Source organism: Gymnoscopelus braueri, assembly GCF_963280865.1.
Source record: "Gymnoscopelus braueri genome assembly, chromosome: 19".
Taxonomy (NCBI): Eukaryota; Metazoa; Chordata; class Actinopteri; order Myctophiformes; family Myctophidae; genus Gymnoscopelus; species Gymnoscopelus braueri.
In genome coordinates this window covers 33,122,370-33,142,867 of record NC_137621.1, presented here as the reverse complement: position 1 = coordinate 33,142,867, position 20,498 = coordinate 33,122,370, and the positions used below count along the sequence as shown (strand labels likewise).

At 39.3% G+C, this 20,498-nt stretch overlaps 1 protein-coding gene across 2 annotated transcripts; it reads right to left on the bottom strand.

Annotated features, from left to right (window-relative positions):
• Window positions 1–2,658: 2,658 nt before the first annotated feature.
• Window positions 2,659–18,908, bottom strand: tc2n (tandem C2 domains, nuclear). Of its 2 annotated transcripts, XR_013932063.1 has the most exons (13): window positions 18,553–18,908; window positions 17,846–17,917; window positions 17,140–17,340; window positions 16,430–16,594; window positions 16,161–16,231; window positions 13,841–13,910; window positions 13,079–13,179; window positions 12,390–12,506; window positions 11,287–11,478; window positions 7,285–7,399; window positions 5,221–5,420; window positions 4,190–4,745; window positions 2,659–3,801 (listed from the first exon to the last, which is right to left on the bottom strand). XR_013932063.1 is itself a non-coding variant. In XM_080413248.1 (12 exons), exons 2-12 carry the CDS (start codon window positions 17,907–17,909, stop codon window positions 4,635–4,637), a joined length of 1,407 nt encoding a protein of 468 aa, XP_080269374.1. In that variant the 5' UTR covers window positions 17,910–17,917; window positions 18,553–18,908; the 3' UTR covers window positions 2,659–4,634. The 2 variants fall into 2 exon arrangements, 1 of the variants encoding a protein (XP_080269374.1); XM_080413248.1 differs by having other exon boundaries at window positions 2,659–4,745.
• Window positions 18,909–20,498: the final 1,590 nt, after the last annotated feature.

Here is a 20,498-nt window from a genome sequence, read left to right as displayed (position 1 = left end):
ACAATCATCTATCAAGTTACCTTCTACCATCCTGCAAGAAATGTGATGTTTACCACAATATGAACTCTAAATACTGCATAGGCTAAAATTCATACTTGATTTTGTTGTTTGCATTAACAAATTACTATTTATTTACTAAATATATTTAATAAATAGAATAAGAATATGTTCAATCAAAAGTGCCTTTGAATAATCCAATTTAGCTATACTTGGTATAGCTAAAATATATACTTGCTGCTTAACATTTGTCTATGGATAATTTTTACATACATACAGTATGAGTCCCACCCCTATGACTATTAGCTGTCATAAACACTGACATCTATTTCTTTAAAAAGCTAATGCTACCATGGTGAAGGAATTTGTTGATGCAAGTTGGTACACATGAGACAGCTGAAATGTGCAACAGAGAAAGGTTGGCAGTCTGCCAAATGACTGTAAAGTTAAGAATCTGTTAAACATACAGAAATACATTCTCCCTATAGGACGGGAGCCACTTGTGGGACTCAAGCTCTTTAGCCAGACTTGAGTGAGTTAGACACCTCTGCTGGTGAAATTGCCAAACCATGCTCAGTGGTAGACGTCAAGTCACTGGGTAAAGGTGTGTCTGGAATGCCCTCTGTGTGACTAACCATTAACCATAAATCAAACATGTATTACGTAAAAGAAGACCATGCCGATTTGGCAGCCAGGATACAGGAGGGGCTTTGACGCAGGCCTATTCACGTGACATGCTTTCTTGCTTTGTAGTCTTGGCCACACACACTTAACACACAAAACACTCACTGTATTGTGTGTTTGCTTATGAAATAATGAAAAGAAGATCCGTGTGCTCCGGTGCCTTTCTCCGGGTTAGTCCAGTTAAGTCTTTACTCTCTGTATTGTGTTTTCTTGGTCCACAGAGTTATTGTTCTCTGGGTGTGTTTGTGTGGTCAGACTGGCCACTTCCACAGCTGGTTACACATGGTAGGTCACTGGGCAGTCTCAGGCTTTATAGGAATGAAGCTCAAACTGAGAGATTGTACAACTTGAAGATTTGCTGAAGGGTCTTACATTAAAATACTATATTACCATTATATTTCTACGAATATTAGATGATGTCCATTGGAGTGAAGAGCAAAGACAATTTTGCACTATGTGGCACAATCATATCTGTATAAGCATAATTTGGTCATAAGCACCACACTTATGTTTCTTTCCATGGTAGCAGTAAAGTAACTACATAAGTACAGTTCTGAGGTACTGGTACCTTACTTATTTCTATTTTCTATTTCTATTTTCTGCTACTTTACCACTACACTACATTTTGGAGCAAATGTTTTACTCCACTACATTTCTTTTATACCTTTAACACATTGATTGCCTAGATCGAATTAAATCATATTTTATTTTTATTTTTATTTATTTTATTTGACCCAAAGACCAAGGAGATATGATTTTTCGAAGATCTAGACTCCTATCCACTTCCTTGTTAACTTAAAACTTAAAAATTCTGTATCTCGGCTCCTGAGTACTTTTTTTTTTTTCAATTAAAAATCTCTGGCAGTGGGCAAACGCGGCCAGAAATAATTCAGGCAGTGAATATTAATTACTTTGCAGATTGAGTTTAACAATGTGAAATAATCAATCAATGAAGTCATATTTATTATTCTGAAATGGGCCAGTCTGCACATTGAGTACTTTTACATTTGTTTTTTAAGTGTATTCTGAGCCTAATACCAAATTTGAATGCAGGACATTTACTTGTAACAGAGTATTTCTTCACTGTGCTATTTCTACTTAAGTAGATGTGAGTACTTCTTCCACCACTGCCTACTTTGCTGGGGGACACAATGACGCGTATTGGCGTATCTTCATATGGAATATATGTCACTAGAGGCCCCCATGGAATGAGTACTTCCTCTTAAATGTTTGTCACGGAACCACAGTGTGGCTATAAATGTAAATACATTTATTTTCTAGACATTTATTTCTATGGTAAAAAAAACATAACGTTGTTTTATTACATTATATTTAATAGTGGATTTTCTTTTTAATGACAGCAAATATTTCATTTATCATTACCAGCCTCACATTTTTCAAACAGTGGACAACTCCATTTGGAATTAAACATTTCAGAATTACAAAGTGCGCTGGTTAACAGGTCATTTTGATCCCCAAATCAAGCAATGTTCTTTCCTGAAGTCATTCTGCAAAGGTCTTTCCAGGGGAAATCAACTGGCTATGAATTGCCTCTATAATAAAAAACTGAAATTGAAAAGCAAGATGAACCAGTGAAAATATGTAAGGCGAAAGGTCAAGTCATCACAGTCCAGACCACAGAGATTCTCTTGGTGTTTACCTGAAAATGTCACAATCACACATGTCTTCAATAAGAGATGGCATGGTCGGTGACACAGTGTTTTATGACTGTTGACCTAGTTTACAGGTGCTGAAGACAGACAGTACTAAATAGGATGTACTGTACATGTTTCTTCTTCTGACCCATCCTATTCAAACAACCACAAACCAAGTGTAAATGAAGATATAAAGAAAAAACAAGAGGAACAGACGTTTGGTTTATGTCCCCAAAGGCTTCTTTGTCAAGGCGGAGGTTCACCAGCTTATAACACATTGTACAGTGCCTAGTCATGCATTGCCACACAATCGGAGGTGTTTAGAGACTGTTTTTTGAGTTTGCATTGTACCTAGTCTGATACAATGTGAGTGCCAAGGTTCTCTAGTTTGTGGGCCGCATTAACAAAGAGCACCTACAAATCACTACTTGGATGTTTTATTTTATGCCTCTTGTCTTTTCTTGATACACAGATATAATTTGACATTCTGAAGACTCTTACATTTTAGTTGCCAATTGTTCAATAGTATTACATCACATTCAATAAAAGAAAGGGCTTTTTAACTATATATTTAAAAAAAAGCCTTATCTAGGTTTAGAGACACAATGTGCTAACATATTTTACTGTGATATGATGCCATGTTTAAATTGGAGGTAAAACCTATATAGTATGTGACTGTGAAGTTTTCAAATGTTAATCAATGCATTATGAATAGTTAGTATTGGACCCAGCATTGTCCACCTTACAATGTACACAAAGAACCATGTAAACCTTCAATTCAAGTAGAAAATCTGAAAAAATATTACAAAGCTTGTGTTATTCACAAGTGATGAAACAAACACTTTTTACGTAACTAACCAGTTGTTTGTTAAGCAAATACTACATCTCCCAAAAGTTTCTTTGAAAAGAAAAACATTTTATCCACTTTGCATTAAAGCTGCAATGCGTAGGTTTCATGTCCTACCTGGAATTGAACCCTGGTCTCGCAGATTGGATACCAAACCTCTCTTCTGAGAGGGAATCCTGGCTTTGCCAGGGGAGATAGCGTATGAGCTTCAGGCAGTACTACATGTCAACCAGGAGGTGACCTACCTCACACCAGGGTCAAAATTGCTCAATGGAAGAGTATGGTGACCATCTCCAACGACTGCAGATGTACCAGTTATGTTATATTAACAGGCTCCAACACAGTGGTTTTCCAACTTGTGCCCAAAGCACACCAATAGGCAAGTCAAAATGTCAAGGCACTACTGTGTTCATATCTTTTTAAATGTTTGCCAATAATTAAATGCCCAAAATAGGGACGCCAGGTTGAAAGTGGTTAAAATATATTTTTAGGGTACAGAATTAGCTCTGTATTGGGAAATGAGTGCAACAATAATATGTGGTTGTCACAAAACCCTCAGGCACACCTGGACTTGTCTCACAGCACACCAGTGTCCTTCAGCACACTGTTTGGGAACCACTGCACTAGGAGTGTGCAGATACACTAATTTCACGAAACGATAGGATATTGGGCTCACAACTTCGATACGATACGATACGCACTTTTTTATTATGAAAATGGACTATGGGGGAGAGAAAAAGCAAATGCAAACAAATAATTCTGTTTTTGCATTATTCAGACATGCAAACTTGTAGCTTTTCAGCTACAATAGCTGTTTTGAATCCAAATAGGGCAATAGTGTGACACCTGACCCGAAAAAAACCAACATGTTGTCACCCTTTTCACCTCGGGGCTGTTTGCATGCCTGATTATTATTATTGTAAAAAAATTAAATAAAAATTTATAAAATTTCAAAACGATAACGTATCGCGATATATCGCGGGACGATATATCGGCACACCCCTACGTGCACATACAGTACAGCACATACAGATTGGTAAAAACAAAAACAAAAATGTTTTATTCATTAAAACAAGTTCCAGGTTGCAGCTTTAAAAAAAAATAAAAAATAAACACATAAAAATCTCAGCATATGTACACTATGCTTTGTTCGAACTACAGTACCTGTAGGATCTACAATAATAATACAAGATACAGTATCTACTGTAACTCCCACTAAATCTGGTAACTATCTCCATGGAACTCCACGTGGCCCCCTGGGGCATTCAAAGAATGTCCAGTATTTTACAATCACTTTCGTCATAGCAACTGACTGCGTATAGCTAACAGAGCCCGGTCGACTGGAAAAGCAAGTAGCAAGGGCCTGCATCACGGATGCGCTACAGTATGTCCATGTTGACCTTCCCTTTGAAAAAATACTTTCCCCTTTTATAGGGAAAGTCAGAAGTAATCTAGGTTCCACTCAGTCTGTGCCATGTTTTTACCACTTTTTCAGGATGGGCCATAGTGTCCTTCCATTGCTCCATGGCTTCTGCTACGGGGCAATCAAATCCCAGCAAGACCTGATGGAAATATAACACATGGTGATCATGTTAACTTTGGACTCTTTCTTACATGAGATTATTATTAATGAATTCCAACATGCCGCTTTTGTGAGCTTGTAGATCGGCTATTTTCGCCACGCAACACTGTCTCGTATGACAGTATAAAATAGTGCTTAAGTGGTTAAGGCATTCCTTTTTAGTGGAGAACTATGACATGAGATGTAAAACACGTCATTGACCGGATTTGAAATGATGACATCACAGTTTTATTTAGGCTACTTAATGTCCATGTGATAAGTGTACTCTGGTTGAGCTGCCAGGATTTATTTTCTGTATTTAATCATCCAACATCTCTAAAATAGCATTCTGTGTTTTATAAGAGCACCCTTAACAACCCTTCATACCATCCTACTACATTTCTGAGACATACTTTCAGTTTCACTCTAGGATAGGAATCCATCAGCTATAACATACGCTGGTATAACATGCTCACCTGGCCGAGACACTGTTTCCTCCTGACTGAGCTGCGACTGTACAGTTTAATATACAGCATTGAGGCATGGTCTAAAGTGGGTAAGGGGAAGTGAAATGTATCCATCCATCGACACTGGCCCCCTGAGGCTTTCATCACTCGAGTCTTCTTCTTCATCACCACCCGTCCCAGCTGGTGAACCTCCGCCTTGACAAAGAAGCCTTTGGGGACATAAACCAAATGTATGCTTTGGTGAAAAAGTGTCATGCGATATATGGCTCTACAAAAATGCCCAAGTGAAAAATTCCTCCGATGTCCAACTAAAATATTCATTACATTTGTCAAGCGACTGTATGTGCCATTTGGTGGATAGATAGATAGACTCAATCATACAACCCATCTAACCCCTGCTCACTTTGCTAGGGTTGGGTGGCTCAGGGTTGAGGACAGAGTACGGCAACTTGCTATGGGCCTGGTCTACAAGATTCGACACAACATTGGGATCCCCCTGTATTTGTCAAAATACTACCAAAACGTAAATGAAGTCCACAATCATAACACCAGAGGCAGCTCCACTGATCATATTCAACCCAGATTTGGCACAAACAAGGGAATGAACTCTTTCTCATGCTATTCAACAAAAATGTGGAATGCCCTACCCAAAGGAGTAAAGGAGTGTAAAACCCTACTCACTTTCAAAACTGCCCTGAAGAATCACCTTCAGGAGGCTGCATTCCAAATTGGCCCCTGTCAAAGTCTTAACCTACCCCCCCCCCCCCCCCTCCCCTCCTCCTAAAACTGTCTATTGTACATATTTCTTGTTTTTCTTTTTTTTTCATACCAGTAACCTGTAAGCTGATTGTATGACGTTCTGCATAGTAGTGTATATTTGTATGTCTTCTTAAATGTCATCATGATTTGAGTGCACGGGGATCTCATTTTAAATAAGCCAAGTGCTTTTATGAGCGATCCAGTTTAGAGGACCTTGTATTGTGAATTGTACTTCCATGTACTTTTACCATGTCTTTCTAAATAAAGTATTCAATCAATCAATCAAATAGACCTTTATTGATCCCGCAGAGGAAAATTTGTCATCAAGAGGCAGCACAGCAGTTATAGTTACCACTCATACAGCAACATAACAGTATTATATATATATATATATATATATATATTATATTTTCCCTTTTAAGGTGGCCACAGAAAGAAAAAAAAAGCTTAAAGGACCACTTCACCCATTTTCAACCTATCTTCATATAATTGGTCCTCACTAACGCTCATTATAAGATGGCAGCATTTCTGTCTACTCGGTCTGTGTCTCAGAAGAGGGCTGGGGGACAGTTCAGAAACATTTCTAAATCTTTTTTTAATATATGTTTTTTATTAACAATGGCTTCTTTTTCTAGCCTGGCATTGGCCAGACTGATAACGTGGATTCACTCTCACGTTCCTCCCCGGTATCAGTCTGGACTTCGGCCCATAGGGAGCGAGTATGAGAAATCAAAAAATGATTTTGATGCTTTTCACTGTTGTACGGATCGTTTTCTGATTTCTCATACTCGCTCCCTATGGGCCGAAGTGCCATGCTATTCTTTGTCAGCATGCTAACTTCCAGGGAGAGACAGGCAGCAGTTTCTATTAGCTTGCAATCCCATCGATGATGTCATTGTATGGCACAAATAGGCAGGTTTCTGAACTGTGCATAGCCCACCAATGAGTGAGTAGACGGAAATTGTGCCATCTTATAATGAAAATTACTGAGGACAAATTATAATCCTGGCAGTGTTTGTACCATGCACTATAGCCGTTGAGTTACGCATGATTTTTCCAAAACTCTTTTCTTTTTATTGTTTGGGTATTTTTAAGCCATTGTTTGATAGAGACAGCTGAGAGAGACAGCTGACAGACAGAAATGGAGAGAGAGTAGGAGAGTGACATGCAAGTAAATGGTCCGGCCAGCCAGGAATCGAACTGGGTAATCGCTGTCAGGCAGTTGAGTCCATGTGGTACGCACCCTAACCATTCGGATTACCATTGGGTTGCCCCCAATGCTCCAATTTGACCCTGAATGAAATCATCACTTACCCTGGGTGAGGGGTGAGGATGATGCAGGGAGGTTCTGAGCTGCGAGAACCTGGAGCTGGACACGTCCATTGACAGGCTGAAAGCAGGTGGCTAGATGTAGTTCAGCGTGGCACACCTACAGTATAAACACAGAAAACGTATTTGTGTGACTAAATGTGTGTATTTAACAGTGTTAGATATTTACTAAGAGTACACTTTTGTATATTAACCACTTAAACCCTGTATACTTAGTTGACTGGGGTCCCCCAGGGTACTATACTTCGTCTGAACCTTTTGTCCCTCAACACCATATTGCTTTGCTGAAAGTAGCCGATCTACTGTACAACACAATGCGTTGTGAGCTTGTAGATATGCTATTGTTTAAAAGATTCATCGCTGTATATGGATGCTAGAGTTGCAGTTTTCATTCCAAAACCCTATAAATCCATTTCAGAAAACAATTCTACCAAATTTTCATTGTCAAGTATTTAAGGAACAGATTAATACATAATTAAAAAAAGCTTATTTCCTGGGGCGTGCAGGTAGGTAACCACTGTCCACATTATAGGAACATCCCTAGTTAATTCCCAGCAGGGGACCTGTTTTGCATGTCCTATACTAAAAGTCTATTTCCCAAGTATAGGTGTCAAGATAACTAGATAGAACAACTAGAACAAGATAACTCCAAAACTAATGAATTACTATCAAGTACACTCTCCTGAAGCATAGGATTCATCTCTCTCTTACCTACAGTATATCTGTCCAGTGCTTCTAACTGCAGTGCTGCTATAACAAATGAATTTTCCTCACAGGATCAATAACGGTCCATCTATAATAGTTTACAGTATATCTATATATAATCTACATCTATAGTTACAAATAGCAAACTCTGAAAAATCTGGAGATGCCGTAAGCCTAATTTATACTTTGTGACCACAAAGTACATTTTAGGTTTAGGTACACCCCACAAACCACCGTAGAAGATGGATTCATAGTACATTGTCACCATATCAAGTTTAGCTACCATCTTTCTTATAAAGGGTTGGTCCACAGTGTTAATTCATCCATTTGTAACTCAAAAACATTTGTAATTCCTCAAAACAAACATGGCAAACTACACTGCACCTGTGCCAAATATTATTATTTAGTGTAACAATTGGGCTGAAGACGTACAGTAAAATCCTGTGTTAATCTATCCATTAATAAGTGGACCCATAATGTTCCATTTGTTTACATTTGTACACTCTCGGATTAACAATCTCGATTAACACTGAGGATTTGACTGTGTATGATCACTGTTACTGTGTTGTGTAAGAACACGTGACGCTGTGTTCTGACCCTGGGAGCATCTACTGAATGATTGGCAGCACTTTGGACAATTTGAGGTTTTGTGTCCACTGGATGGCTAGAATCACTCTGTAAATGAAGGCTCCCCTCTGAGAGCTTAATGATGACTCACCGCCTGATCTCTTAAAGGGGTATTTCACTTCTGGGGTCATTTTAATGTCCACTCTGGCTTTTGTGTGCACCCCAGACAGCTTTTAAGTTGCTTGATTCAATATTTATTTTGATATTCATTTTATAAGACATGCCATGTCTGATAAAATGAATATAATTTAAAAAATAAATATTTAATTAAGTAACATATAGGAAGGGCCTTCCTATAAGCTACTTATTTAAATTATGTTTTTCCTTTTTTACTATATACATTTACATTGTATATTTTTTTTTATGAAAAAAATAAACGAAAGAAATTAATAAATAAATCAAATCAAATACATTTAAAAACTACAAAAGGACATTATCACCAGAACCAAGGATGTATGTTTTCAATTAATCTAACATGGTTAAAATGGAGTTTGAAGTTACAATATGGCTTAATAAAGGAAGGGGACGTGTCCATATCAAATATCAAAATATTGAATTAAGCAGTGTTTTAAAGTGAAATTGAAAGTGTAGAGAAAGTTTTTAATTAAACTTCCAGATCTTCCCAGTCCATTTATCAACCAAAATCCTTCTCTGCCACTGAAAGTGTTTGAGGTTTGACCTACTTTCCATATCTTACGTTTCCAGTAGTCACACTCTGGTATTTTCTTTCCCTATGACATTTTTCTTCCCAATTTTCCCCTCTATTCCCCTCTGGTTTTCTTGTGATTATGCAACAGGATTCCTTCTTGCCCTGTTAGGACCTGGCGTACTGCGTACATGTCAGCAGGTTACAATACATCACAGGGACAGGTTTATGAGGTATTCACAGTCCCTTCATGTGTTGTTCCTATTTACTGTGCACATACATAGGGCTGTAAAAAGACAGAGCTGTACAGCGGGAATTGTCACTAAGAATGAGTTATGGGAAATCTGGGACATTCCCATAACACTTGCATTTCCTCTTGGCTACAACAGCCAATGAGATAACAATAACAGGTAATTGCTGTACCATATAGTAGATCTTTTTTATGAGCAGATTACCATCTGCAGAAAAAGGCCAAAAATATTTGATGCATGGACTCAGTGAGTTCTATATATAAACTAATTTAATTTACAATTACTCAAGTGTAATACCATGTGTACACATTTAAACACTTCAAGACAAGACTAGGTGAGCTGACAAAAATCAGCTAGTGAACAAGCGCCTCTTCGTGCATGTCTTGAGAATCCTAAATTAAAATTGGCTTAAGGGAGGAGTGGCTGGTGGGCGGGCGGACCTCTGACGTCATGCTTATGTCAGCCATAACCATATAAGGAGTTCCCAATTGAGTGTGTTGTCTAACCTCAATGTGTCGTCATGACATCAGGCGCAAACAAATCAGTCAGCTCCATATATGGGCACCAAAGGGGGCACGCCCATATATGAGATCTCCATATATGGGCATAAAATGGACAAGGAGGAATCTCCATATACATACATACATACTTGCCCATACATACATACTGTATGGGCATATCACCATGACTATGTATGGGCATATACTGATGACACCAGGGATCTCCATATATGGGCATTACAGAGACAAGGACTGACTGATACAGAAATCTCCATATATGGGCATATCAGTCGGATCGAGAAGTCTAGTTTATTAATATGCAATATCTAATTTACCTCTAATTCTATCAAAGCTTATATTAACGACTTAAACACTATATACTTTGACAGGGGTCCCCCAAGGGTCTGTACTTGGCCCTCTCCTTTTTTCCCTCTACAACTTCAACTTTTGTGTAGAAAGAAATCTTAATTAACAGATTGTCTTCATTAACACCAGAGATGAACAGGGTCCCCACACATTTTTAGCAATGAATTTCCAAAACTTTTCCAAAACTTTTCCAGAATATTTAGCCCAATTTCCAGGCCTATATAACAATCATTCAGCGCAATAATGTGTCTCTTACTCCTATGTAGAATGCCCAAAGATAGGCAGTGTAGCAAAAATAAAGCATAGAATATAGAATAGTACAATTTCATTAAAAATTTCGTGCAAAATTAGGCCATAGCTCACTGGAAGACTCATTATGGCATCCGTATGACTTATTTTATTTAAATAATATATGCCATCACACAGCCCGTTCGGCGAAAAACTACTTATGTTACATATTTCGTGTAATGTTATACATGTTTATGAAAATGTTTTGTATTAAAAAAAATCAATAGCCAAAAACAATGCATAGCAATGCATGCAAATCTTTTTCCAGGACCCTTGATAAATTCCAGGACCTTTGATCAATTCCCAAACTTTTCCAGTACTGGATTATTATTTTTTCAATTTCAAAATATTTCCAGGAATTTCATGACCGTGGGGACCCTGGATGAAACACAAATGGTTAGTCTAGTGTGTGTATCATAGAATCGCTTTTGCTGAATGTCACACATCATCCCTTGTCTGTCTGTCTGTCTGTCTGTCTGTCTGTCTGTCTGTCTGTCTGTCTGTCTGTCTGTCTGTCTGTCTGTTTCTCTCTGCGTTACTACATGATACATTAGAAACGCCTTTGAAAATGACAAAGAGATATTAAAAGAAAACAAAGACCCACAGTGCTTTTGGATGGTGGGTTGAGGTCCAGCCAGTGCTCCATCTCCTGGGGACCCAGCTGTCTCAGAGACAGGACACACTCTGCCACAGTGTGTTTCCTGGGCTGGTGCGCCTGGAGCCGCAGAACCAGGGCACTGCAGCGGAGCTGCTGCAGGCGCACGGTGAAGACAAAGGTCTCCATGAAGGCAGCATCCTGGAGGAAAGAGTAGGAGAGATTAGGGAAGAACAGGGGATGAGGAGCAGGAGAGGGGAGGGAGAAGGAACGGTTAGGCGAGAAGGAGAGAGGCCAGAAGAGGAAAGGGAGGCTGTAACAAAGTCTAAAAAGAACAATGACAGGGAGGCTAAAAGGAAACTCGCAACAGCCAGAGAGTCAGTGACCTTTTCTACTACTGACAAACCAGCTGGCACTGGAACTGTGCATTTGTAATGACTGTGTTTAAGAGTAATTACACTGTAAAATCCTGTTAATTTAACTCTCAGAGTTACAAATGGATAAATTAACACTGGGGATTTTCCTGTGTACAAAACAAGAGCTTAACCAGCTTGAGAGCTTGATCTGGGTGATTTGTGTATTTGACTTCTACTTATAGTGATGGATATGCTGTTGAGGAAGTAGATGTGTACATGTTTACCCAAATGTCCAGCCCTGTGTTTGTCATGAACACACTGTTCACATGTTCCTAGCAATGATGGATGACAAGGAAATAAACGCTTGAATCTTGGCATAGCGAAAGACTTTAGTTATATTGACACTGATAGTCCTTACAGTGTGTACATGGGGTTATTTTTGCGTTTTTATAGAGATTCTTAAATTGCAGTTCTCTGATAACTCAAAGCTCCCTTTGGGATTTTGTTTTTAGATAAAAGCTCTTATGCATGGTGATGTCATAGATGAGTCTAACGTCTCTTATTACCAACCTCCCTGATCCCACCTAATGTGCCGGATCTTTTAAGATGTAAAATGGCACAGGGTCAGAAAAGAGCAAACCTGAGCAAGCATGGCATTGCACTTTAAGCTATTTAATCTGAGTTGTGTAATGGGTTTCAAATGTGTAATCGGTTCACGGTATAGGTCCAGAGAGGAGGGATGTGACTCATTATTACCTGAGAGCACTCCTTGACTGAGCTCTTGAACTGTATTGGCTTGGCCATGGTGATGATCCCTTTAAATCCAATCTTTTGCTGCTCAACACCATCTACAGGGAGATTCAGGTCTGAACACTGATAAGAGATAAGATGACATCAGTGCAGTGACAGTGAAAGCATTTTTGTTTATTAACCATTTAACAAAATTGCTTTGTAACGAACAGCAACAAATATCAGTGAAATTACAGAGACAGTGAAAATCAATTTGTGTGTGTGCAACTGAGAGAATAATGTGTACCTGGGTGTCCTTGAGAATATGTGTACTCAAAAATGTGTGAGCACACACTCTAAATGAATGTGTGTACTTACTCACGCACGTGTGTGTACTCACACACATGTGAGTACACACAGGAGTGTGGTGCATGTGTGTGAGTGTATTATCAGTGGGTGCCGTGATGTGCACACTGTACTCTCTGACCACAGTACTCAGGTACGGCATCAATCAGGCCCACTCAGTTAATCAAAATTTCAACCTTCTCCTGAGCGAGCGAGCCAAAGTTAATGGAGCACAAGCTAATGGGATGGGGTTACTTGCAGCAGGACTCTGGACACACAGAGGCCCCATTGAACAACACAGCAGCTGAGAACAAGGGAGCATTTTGTCCCTCTAAGGTCCCCTTTCCTCATGGGATGTAATGTAACCGTACCTGGACCAGAGTGATCCACACCTGCTCCAGGGCCTCTTGGTAGCTCAGTCTGACACACACCTTTCCCAGCTCGCGCTCATCTCCAGACAGAGTTATGGACTCTGAAATGCAATATGGGAGTGATTTAGGAAGTTTTTCGTCACATTAATGTATTAAGGGCGTGTGCAACCTGCCAAGTCAAAATTCCTTCTATTTGTGAACTTATATGGCAAATAAAAGTGATTAATCACAAAAGTCTGTAGACATTTTAGAAAAATCTAAATGACTCCATTATATGGCCGTTTAAATACAAACAGGATTTTAAATTCAAACAGGATTAAACTGGTCATGCCTGATTACTCCATCCCAGTCCAATCATTTTTGATAATAAGCCTATTTGATGACATTGGGATTGGGGAATTGAGGAAGTCACTATGGATGAGGGTCTGTAGATGTCTGACTCTGGACCAAAGTAAAAAGAACATTTGGGGGTGATTGCCGTGTCTGCCCTTTCACGAACATGATTGCACAATGTGGAGTGATTCTTATCCGAGTCAGTCTACTCAGGGAGGTCCTGTGGGGGTTGAGGGATTGTAGGAAGTGAAAGGATGGGGGGGATAGGAGAAAGGAGGGGGGTTTGTCTAGGACAGTCGATTGGGAACTGTGAAGAATGTAGGGGAACAATGCCCCTCCCACCCACCCACACGACACAAGCAAACACACTGGTTTCCAAAAAAGTGAAAATGTTTGTGAAAAGACCAAGTCTGTTTGACAAATAGTTACCAAGGCTGCTTTCAATGGAGCTGATCACAGAGGAGGTACTGCTCGGGACACTGGAGGTAGAGTCAAAGCGCTACAGAGAAATCATAATAACTATCATCATCATCACATATCTAAAGCAGAAAGCGCTGTAAAACATTACAATCTATTAGTTACGACTCTTAGAAATGATTTGGACAGATCATGACCATGACTCCATCATGACCAGTAGCTTAATATGGGCTATACAGTAGGCCTATAGCAAAATTCTAGAGTTGGAATGGACCTCTGAATAAACAGCATCACTTTTGCATGGTTGTGTCTTTAAAAGGGAGATTCACAATGTTTGCCAACTGTTTTTCCTCAAGCAGATTGTTCCAAACTTCTCATGCCCTGGTTGCAAATAGCCGGTCACCACCGATACTTGACATAAGACGTACAGTACAATAACACATAATTTGGCATTTGCTCTTGAGAACTGGAAACGTTCGTTAAACCCACTTTGGCAGAGCTCCCACAGCATTGCTGTAAGCCAACATGGCTCTGACGCGTACCACAATGTGTATACACATTGTGGTGTTTATCATGGTTTTGGGCGAGACACTAGAGTGTGCATAATACAGACAATCAAACACTCATATTAAATAATGGGGATCCAATGAAAGGCGGATATATGATATCCTTTATGTAATGAAGAGGACTCGCCCCAAGCAAGTCTATTAACTTCACTCTTTATACTTCAAGTGTTATTGTAATTCTGATTAATTACAGGGAACAAAGCTGCGCCACAGCTTGAGCTGAGTAACATGTGGCGGATAAGAAATACTTAAGGCATATACTGATCTTACACATAGATAGGCCTACATACAAGGATACATCAAGGTGTGCTCGCCTCCAGAACGATGCTAAACTTCTTCACAGAGGGGACAAGTTAAAATCGTATGGATCTTTTTAGATTAAAAGCCAATTTCTGTTGATGGGTTTATTTAAAGACATTAGATAGATTTGTTTTTGGTCTCTTTATCAACTTGTGTAAGTGATGTTTCTTTTTGTTGATGTAAATCCTACTGTGTTTTTTTTTATCTACAGATATTTGATTGTTAAATTGACTTTTCTCATCTTGATTTGTCATATAGAATTTTCTGATTTTGTTTGGTTTTCTTACTTTGGTAAGAAGGTTATTACTGCTACTGATCAAGTTGTGACGTTTGCTAATTGGCCTGATGGGCCTCATCTGTGATGTGTGAGTTTGTCAGTGACTTTTTTTTGGTTTGTTTTTTCAATTCACTTTGACAATTCAATTATTCATATTGTATATAAGTTAAAATCATTGTGGATGAAACAATAAAGTCACAGACTTATTTCCAATATGGTCCTCATGATTACGGAATCAAATACATAAAACATTTGTGTTAAAAATCTGTTTCCTTCTTAAAGAAAACACAGGACAAAAACCTTTGAGTTTTCATCATCTTGATATCTAAAGGCAGTTCCATTCTATAGTGCCTGAATACATGATAGTGTACTTCCCAACCAATCGGTTGTATCTGGGCACTGTGGGCAGGCACACATTAGCTGTAATGGATCTGGTGTTATAAGTGTTCCTGTTTCTGACTTGGGAGTGTTATGGATGACTCTGTGTACTAAACTGAGTTTTAATTGTGTAGCTCTGTTTTCCATCGAAGGTCAACAGAGTTGTTGGAAGCGACTTTACCAGTGTGATTGTGGGGAATGAGGTTCAGCATGACCCTGACCAGTTTATTCTGGGCTGTATGAAGCTTGTTTATTACATGATTTGAAAGCCCACAGAACCATGAAGTAACCGCATAATCTAGATGACACTGAACCAATGTGGTCTCCAGAAGTTTCATGCAGTCTCTGTCAAATATATTCAACTTCCTGGCCAAAGATGTGGGTTTAGCATTTATCCTTTCACTTTTGCAGCCATGCCACCAGCATGTCCATCAAAACGATTTTACTTACTACTCAACCGGTTTCACACTGGGGCTTCGATTTTGTATGGACCGTGACCCAATGCATAAAGTCAGGACCAAATGTATGCACAACCCTCTATAAAGGTGTTCTTTGCCTGTGATCCTGTCAGAACATTGGCCCACTGGTTGAGAAACACTGCTGGGAACATTCTGTGACAGGTCTCAGGTAGCTTATAACCTCATTTTCCCTTGCTAAACCTATGTCTTGTTTTCCAAGCAAGTTTGTTTGAAAAATGTTCACACTGAGGTCATTGGAAACTTTGGAAAGAGACTGTAGCTATATTTAGGCTTGTTTATACACAGGGTGAGAAACGCTGTGTGACTACAGATTAGATATAGAACAAACTTACCTGCATGTGGCTGTGGGACAGGTCAAACATGGAACTGCATAGCCTTTGCCTCCCATTTTTAACATCCCAACCTAGAAGCGCACAACATGTAGTTAAAAATATATCATGGTTAAATACGTTGCTTCCATGAATGTAAGCACTGAAGCTGATCGTCCAACATAAATGTTTGCCGCAATGCACTTTGCACCGCTTGCACTTTGGTAAAAAATTAACTTAATTTATATTTGAAGATATGCAAGATGATCTGATTTATGATAATATGATGTTACCTTGGGGACTTGGGTTCTTGTTTATCAATGTGTTGCGGCGGGCTGACCCAGGAGAAATGTACTCAGCAATTTGACCATGATGGAATGTGGACTCTGTGTTGTAGGCGATGTGACTGGTCCCTGAGAGCTCTGCTTTCCTCTCTGAATACGTTGTCCTGGTTGAACCTATGGATAGAAAGCAGGACTTGGGTTTGTGGTGATGGAGCCTACTGCTAATTGTCTATTCCTCCAGGTTACATTTACCTGGTGTCCTGGCCCTTCAATAGACAATGATTAATGGCTGGAATGAATCCCAGCAATGCTTATGTTCCTCAGGACTGAACATGACAAATGGAATACAGTAGCTCTTACTTTTCTTGATTATCAAATCAAAGTAAAGCCCAGCTAAGCTATGGTTTGTATTTTTACATTTGTACATTTTACTTGAATAGTAAAATGAATCAGGTCTGGGATCTGCACTGACTAGAGCCAGCTCAATGAGGACTAGGATTCTTTCTCATACTAGCAGTACAAGTATAATACTTTCACTTTCCACTTTTACTCACACAACTTCTTTTACATTCCAGTCAAACATCTGACAGTCAGCATAGCACCAGGGATATTTATAGTGATCCGGTTTATTGATAAGCAAATCAAATCTTGCTGAGCAACAACACATTATTTGCGGTAACCAACTCAGAAAACAGGTTTGACTGCAGTAGGCTACTTACTCTGTGGCCCAGACTGTAAGTTGGGATAATGAGAACCTCTAGGTTGGATGTAAGAGGGCTTGAACGTCGGCAGGACAAAGGGAACCTCTCTTCCGCCTGGAGGGAGCTTGGACAACAGGTAGTCCTCTGAGACCCCGATGCTCCTCCTTGCCTCACCAGGACCCATTCCCAGCTTGGCAGGGGGCATCTTGACTGTAATCACTTCACGTGAGAAGAAAATACACCGTCATACAAACAGCGTCCACAAAATGGTTCAACCTTTTCAGGCTCAACCTTTTCAGGCCGTGACCACCTAAAAGAATCATATTTGAACTGGGGACCCCCCACCCTGATAAGCACTTGGAATGTAGGAGTTGTAGGAGCATTCAATTTAGTTTGACTCTGTTCCACAGAAAAATATTGTGAAAATAGCCGATCTACAAGCTCACAACGCTTTGCCGTTCTACAAGCTCACAACGCCTCGCAAGCTTGTAGATCTGCTATTTTTATTTTTTTATTTTACTACAATTTTTGCCTCTTTCTTATATCATTTACAATTTGACCAATGTTTGACCAGTTTGTTGATTACTTTTGATGCAGTAATTGTCTTTTTTCATGTTTTTTTAAGGTAGGTAAAAAAACATGTCACATCCCTGTCATCTGGGGACCCCCAAAATCATGGGGTCCCGGCCCACAGGTTGAGAACCACTGATCTATGTCACTTTACCTTGAGTCTCAGGCTCCTTTTCCTTCTTGATCAATTTCTTGCAGCAGTTTTTAAAACATTCCATTGCTATGCCTGAAAAAAAGATATATATTATTATTATTAGCCTATGAGTAATTGGCCTATAAGTTACAGGCTACCATTGTGATTAATCTGTAGCATCAGAAAATTATTAATTTAAATGATTTAAAGGTGCTGTATGTTTTTTTGTAAAACAAATAAATAAATAAATAATAAGTTAATACTCTTTCTGATACTAATCAGCAGTGATCAGTAACAGGGGTCTCTCCATCTCTCCAGTTCTTTAGTAAACAGAAAATACATTTTCACGTGGGGCACCAATTTCATCCAATAATAATAATAATAATAATTAATATTAGCCTATTAGTATTATTATTATTATTATTATTATTATTATTTAATCACTTCCAATTTCACGTTTATCCTGTATCTCTTGTATGAGTCTCTGTCCTGGATGGATACAATTGGTATCCCAACCCGAACTGAAAATGTATTTTCCCTTTATTTACTGGAGATAATAAACTACAAGATTGAACGGTATAATATTGACGAACGGAAAATCGTTCTATAAATAATTCACAACAAAACACATAAAAGAATTACTTCAAAATGTCTCAAATAACAAACAAAATGTCTCAAATAACAAACAACAAAAACATGATTTAAATCAGGAAAATAGATCAACTCACCCGCTATATTATCAACTCTCTATATCCAAAGGTAGTTCACTCTCCCAGGGACTAGAAGGAAAGAAGTGTGCCGTCGGTCCAGCTGTGCTGTGGCTTTACCTTGTAGCATACTTACGTCATTGGTTCTCAAAGTGGGGTCCGGGGACCCCCCGGGGGTCCTTGGGGGCGCTCCAGGGGGTCCCCAGTAAAAGTAGTTAACATAGCATCACAATCATTTCAACCACTTTATCCATTTATGTTGGCTATTCAAAAATAGCAAATATAGAAGCTCGCAGCGCGGCACGTTTTTGAAAATATTGGGAAAATATCGAAAATGTTTGGAAAATTTTGAATAGTTTACATTTTTTAGAACACAAATCTTCTCTTCTGGCAGTCCCACCCCTCTCTCTCTCTCTCTCTCTCTCTCTCTCTCTCTCTCTCTCTCTCTCTCTCTCTCTCTCTCTCTCTCTCTCTCTCTCGAGGCTCTTTCCCGGATTTAAACTGCGCTTCCTTTTCCTTTTCTTTGAAAAGCATGTGCACTTTCTTGCAAAGCAACTTCTGTGAAACCAACCGTGAAACACACCATCACTGCCCGCGTGCTGTCATTCTATGCCGTCATCGAACTAGCCTACTATCATCAACAAACCACAGTTGTTATTAGGCTATCCCCTACAGGCCAGGGGATAATGGCCCCTTTGCTCCTGATGCCCAAAGTGCCTTTTAAAAAAAGACCAACCTGTGGTTATCAACCATTATCAAAGAACAACATTTGACATTATTTATAATTAGGTGTGATGAAGTGATGCTGCCCTCACCCCTCATTATGCTTTGCAGCTGTAACAACTTAAAGGGGTATTTCACTTTCAAAAAAACTTTTGGTCATTTTATCGTCTACTCAGGCCTTTGTGAACCCCCCAGACAGTTTTTAAGTTGCTCGATTCAGTATTTAGACATTTGATATTCATTTTATCAGACACGCCCCCTTCCTATACAAACCCATTGTAACTTCAAACTCCATTTTAACCATGTTAGATTCATCAAAAACACCCGTCCTTGGTTCTGGTGACTCACCCTGCCCCCCTAATACGTGAGGGGGCTGTGTTTTTTCAATTACTTTTTAATTTTAAATATATTTTTTGGAAAATTAAAAAAACATTATACAATAAAAGAATAAAATAAAATAAATGAAAAAAATAATCTGAAAAACACGGCCCCCTCACGCATTAGGAGGGCAGGGTGAGTCACCAGAACCAAGGACGGGTGTTTTCGACAAATCTAACATGGTTTAAATGGAGTTTGAAGTTACAATGGGTTTGTATAGGAAGGGGGCGTGTCTGATAAAATTAATATCAAATATATAAATACTGAATCGAGCAACTTAAAAACTGTCTGGGGGGCCCACAAAGGCCTGAGTAGATGATAAAATGACCAAAAGTTTTTTTGAAAGTGAAATATCCCTTTAAGTGTGTAGCCCATCTAATCACGCGCGCGAGCGCACGCACACACACACACACACACACACACACACACACACACACACACACACACACACACACACACACACACACACACACACACACACACACACACACACACACACACACACACACACACACACACACACACACACACACACACACACACACACCCTTTATTCCCCTGCTCCCAAATTCCTTGGATCATTAGCCTACAATGCAAAATCAGAAAATCATGAACGCAGCATCCATCTCCCCAAATGCTAATGATGTCACTTTGTTACATAAACAGGGATTTGATAGCCATACCTGTAATATCAAGCATTGGGCGGGGCCTATTTCTTACAGCAAAAGGCTATCATGAACACATCCAATCATCCCCAAATTGGAATTGCATGTTGAGAGGCCTCTAGATCACACCTTCAAAAGCACTTTTGCCCAACAAATGCAAAAAGTTTTCACCCGGCAGCTTCCTCGTGTCCTGACACAGCT

What these genes read in the sequence shown, in the direction of transcription:
- tc2n (XM_080413248.1), bottom strand. Translation starts at nt 17,909, where the DNA reads ATGGAATGTTTTAAAAACTGCTGCAAGAAATTGATCAAGAAGGAAAAG. An exon ending in CTTACAGTCTGGGCCACAGA is followed by an intron (nt 16,595 to 17,139) that starts GTAAGTAGCCTA and finishes TTCTATCCATAG; the next exon opens with GTTCAACCAGGACAACGTAT. An exon ending in CAAGAACCCAAGTCCCCAAG is followed by an intron (nt 16,232 to 16,429) that starts GTAACATCATAT and finishes GTGCGCTTCTAG; the next exon opens with GTTGGGATGTTAAAAATGGG.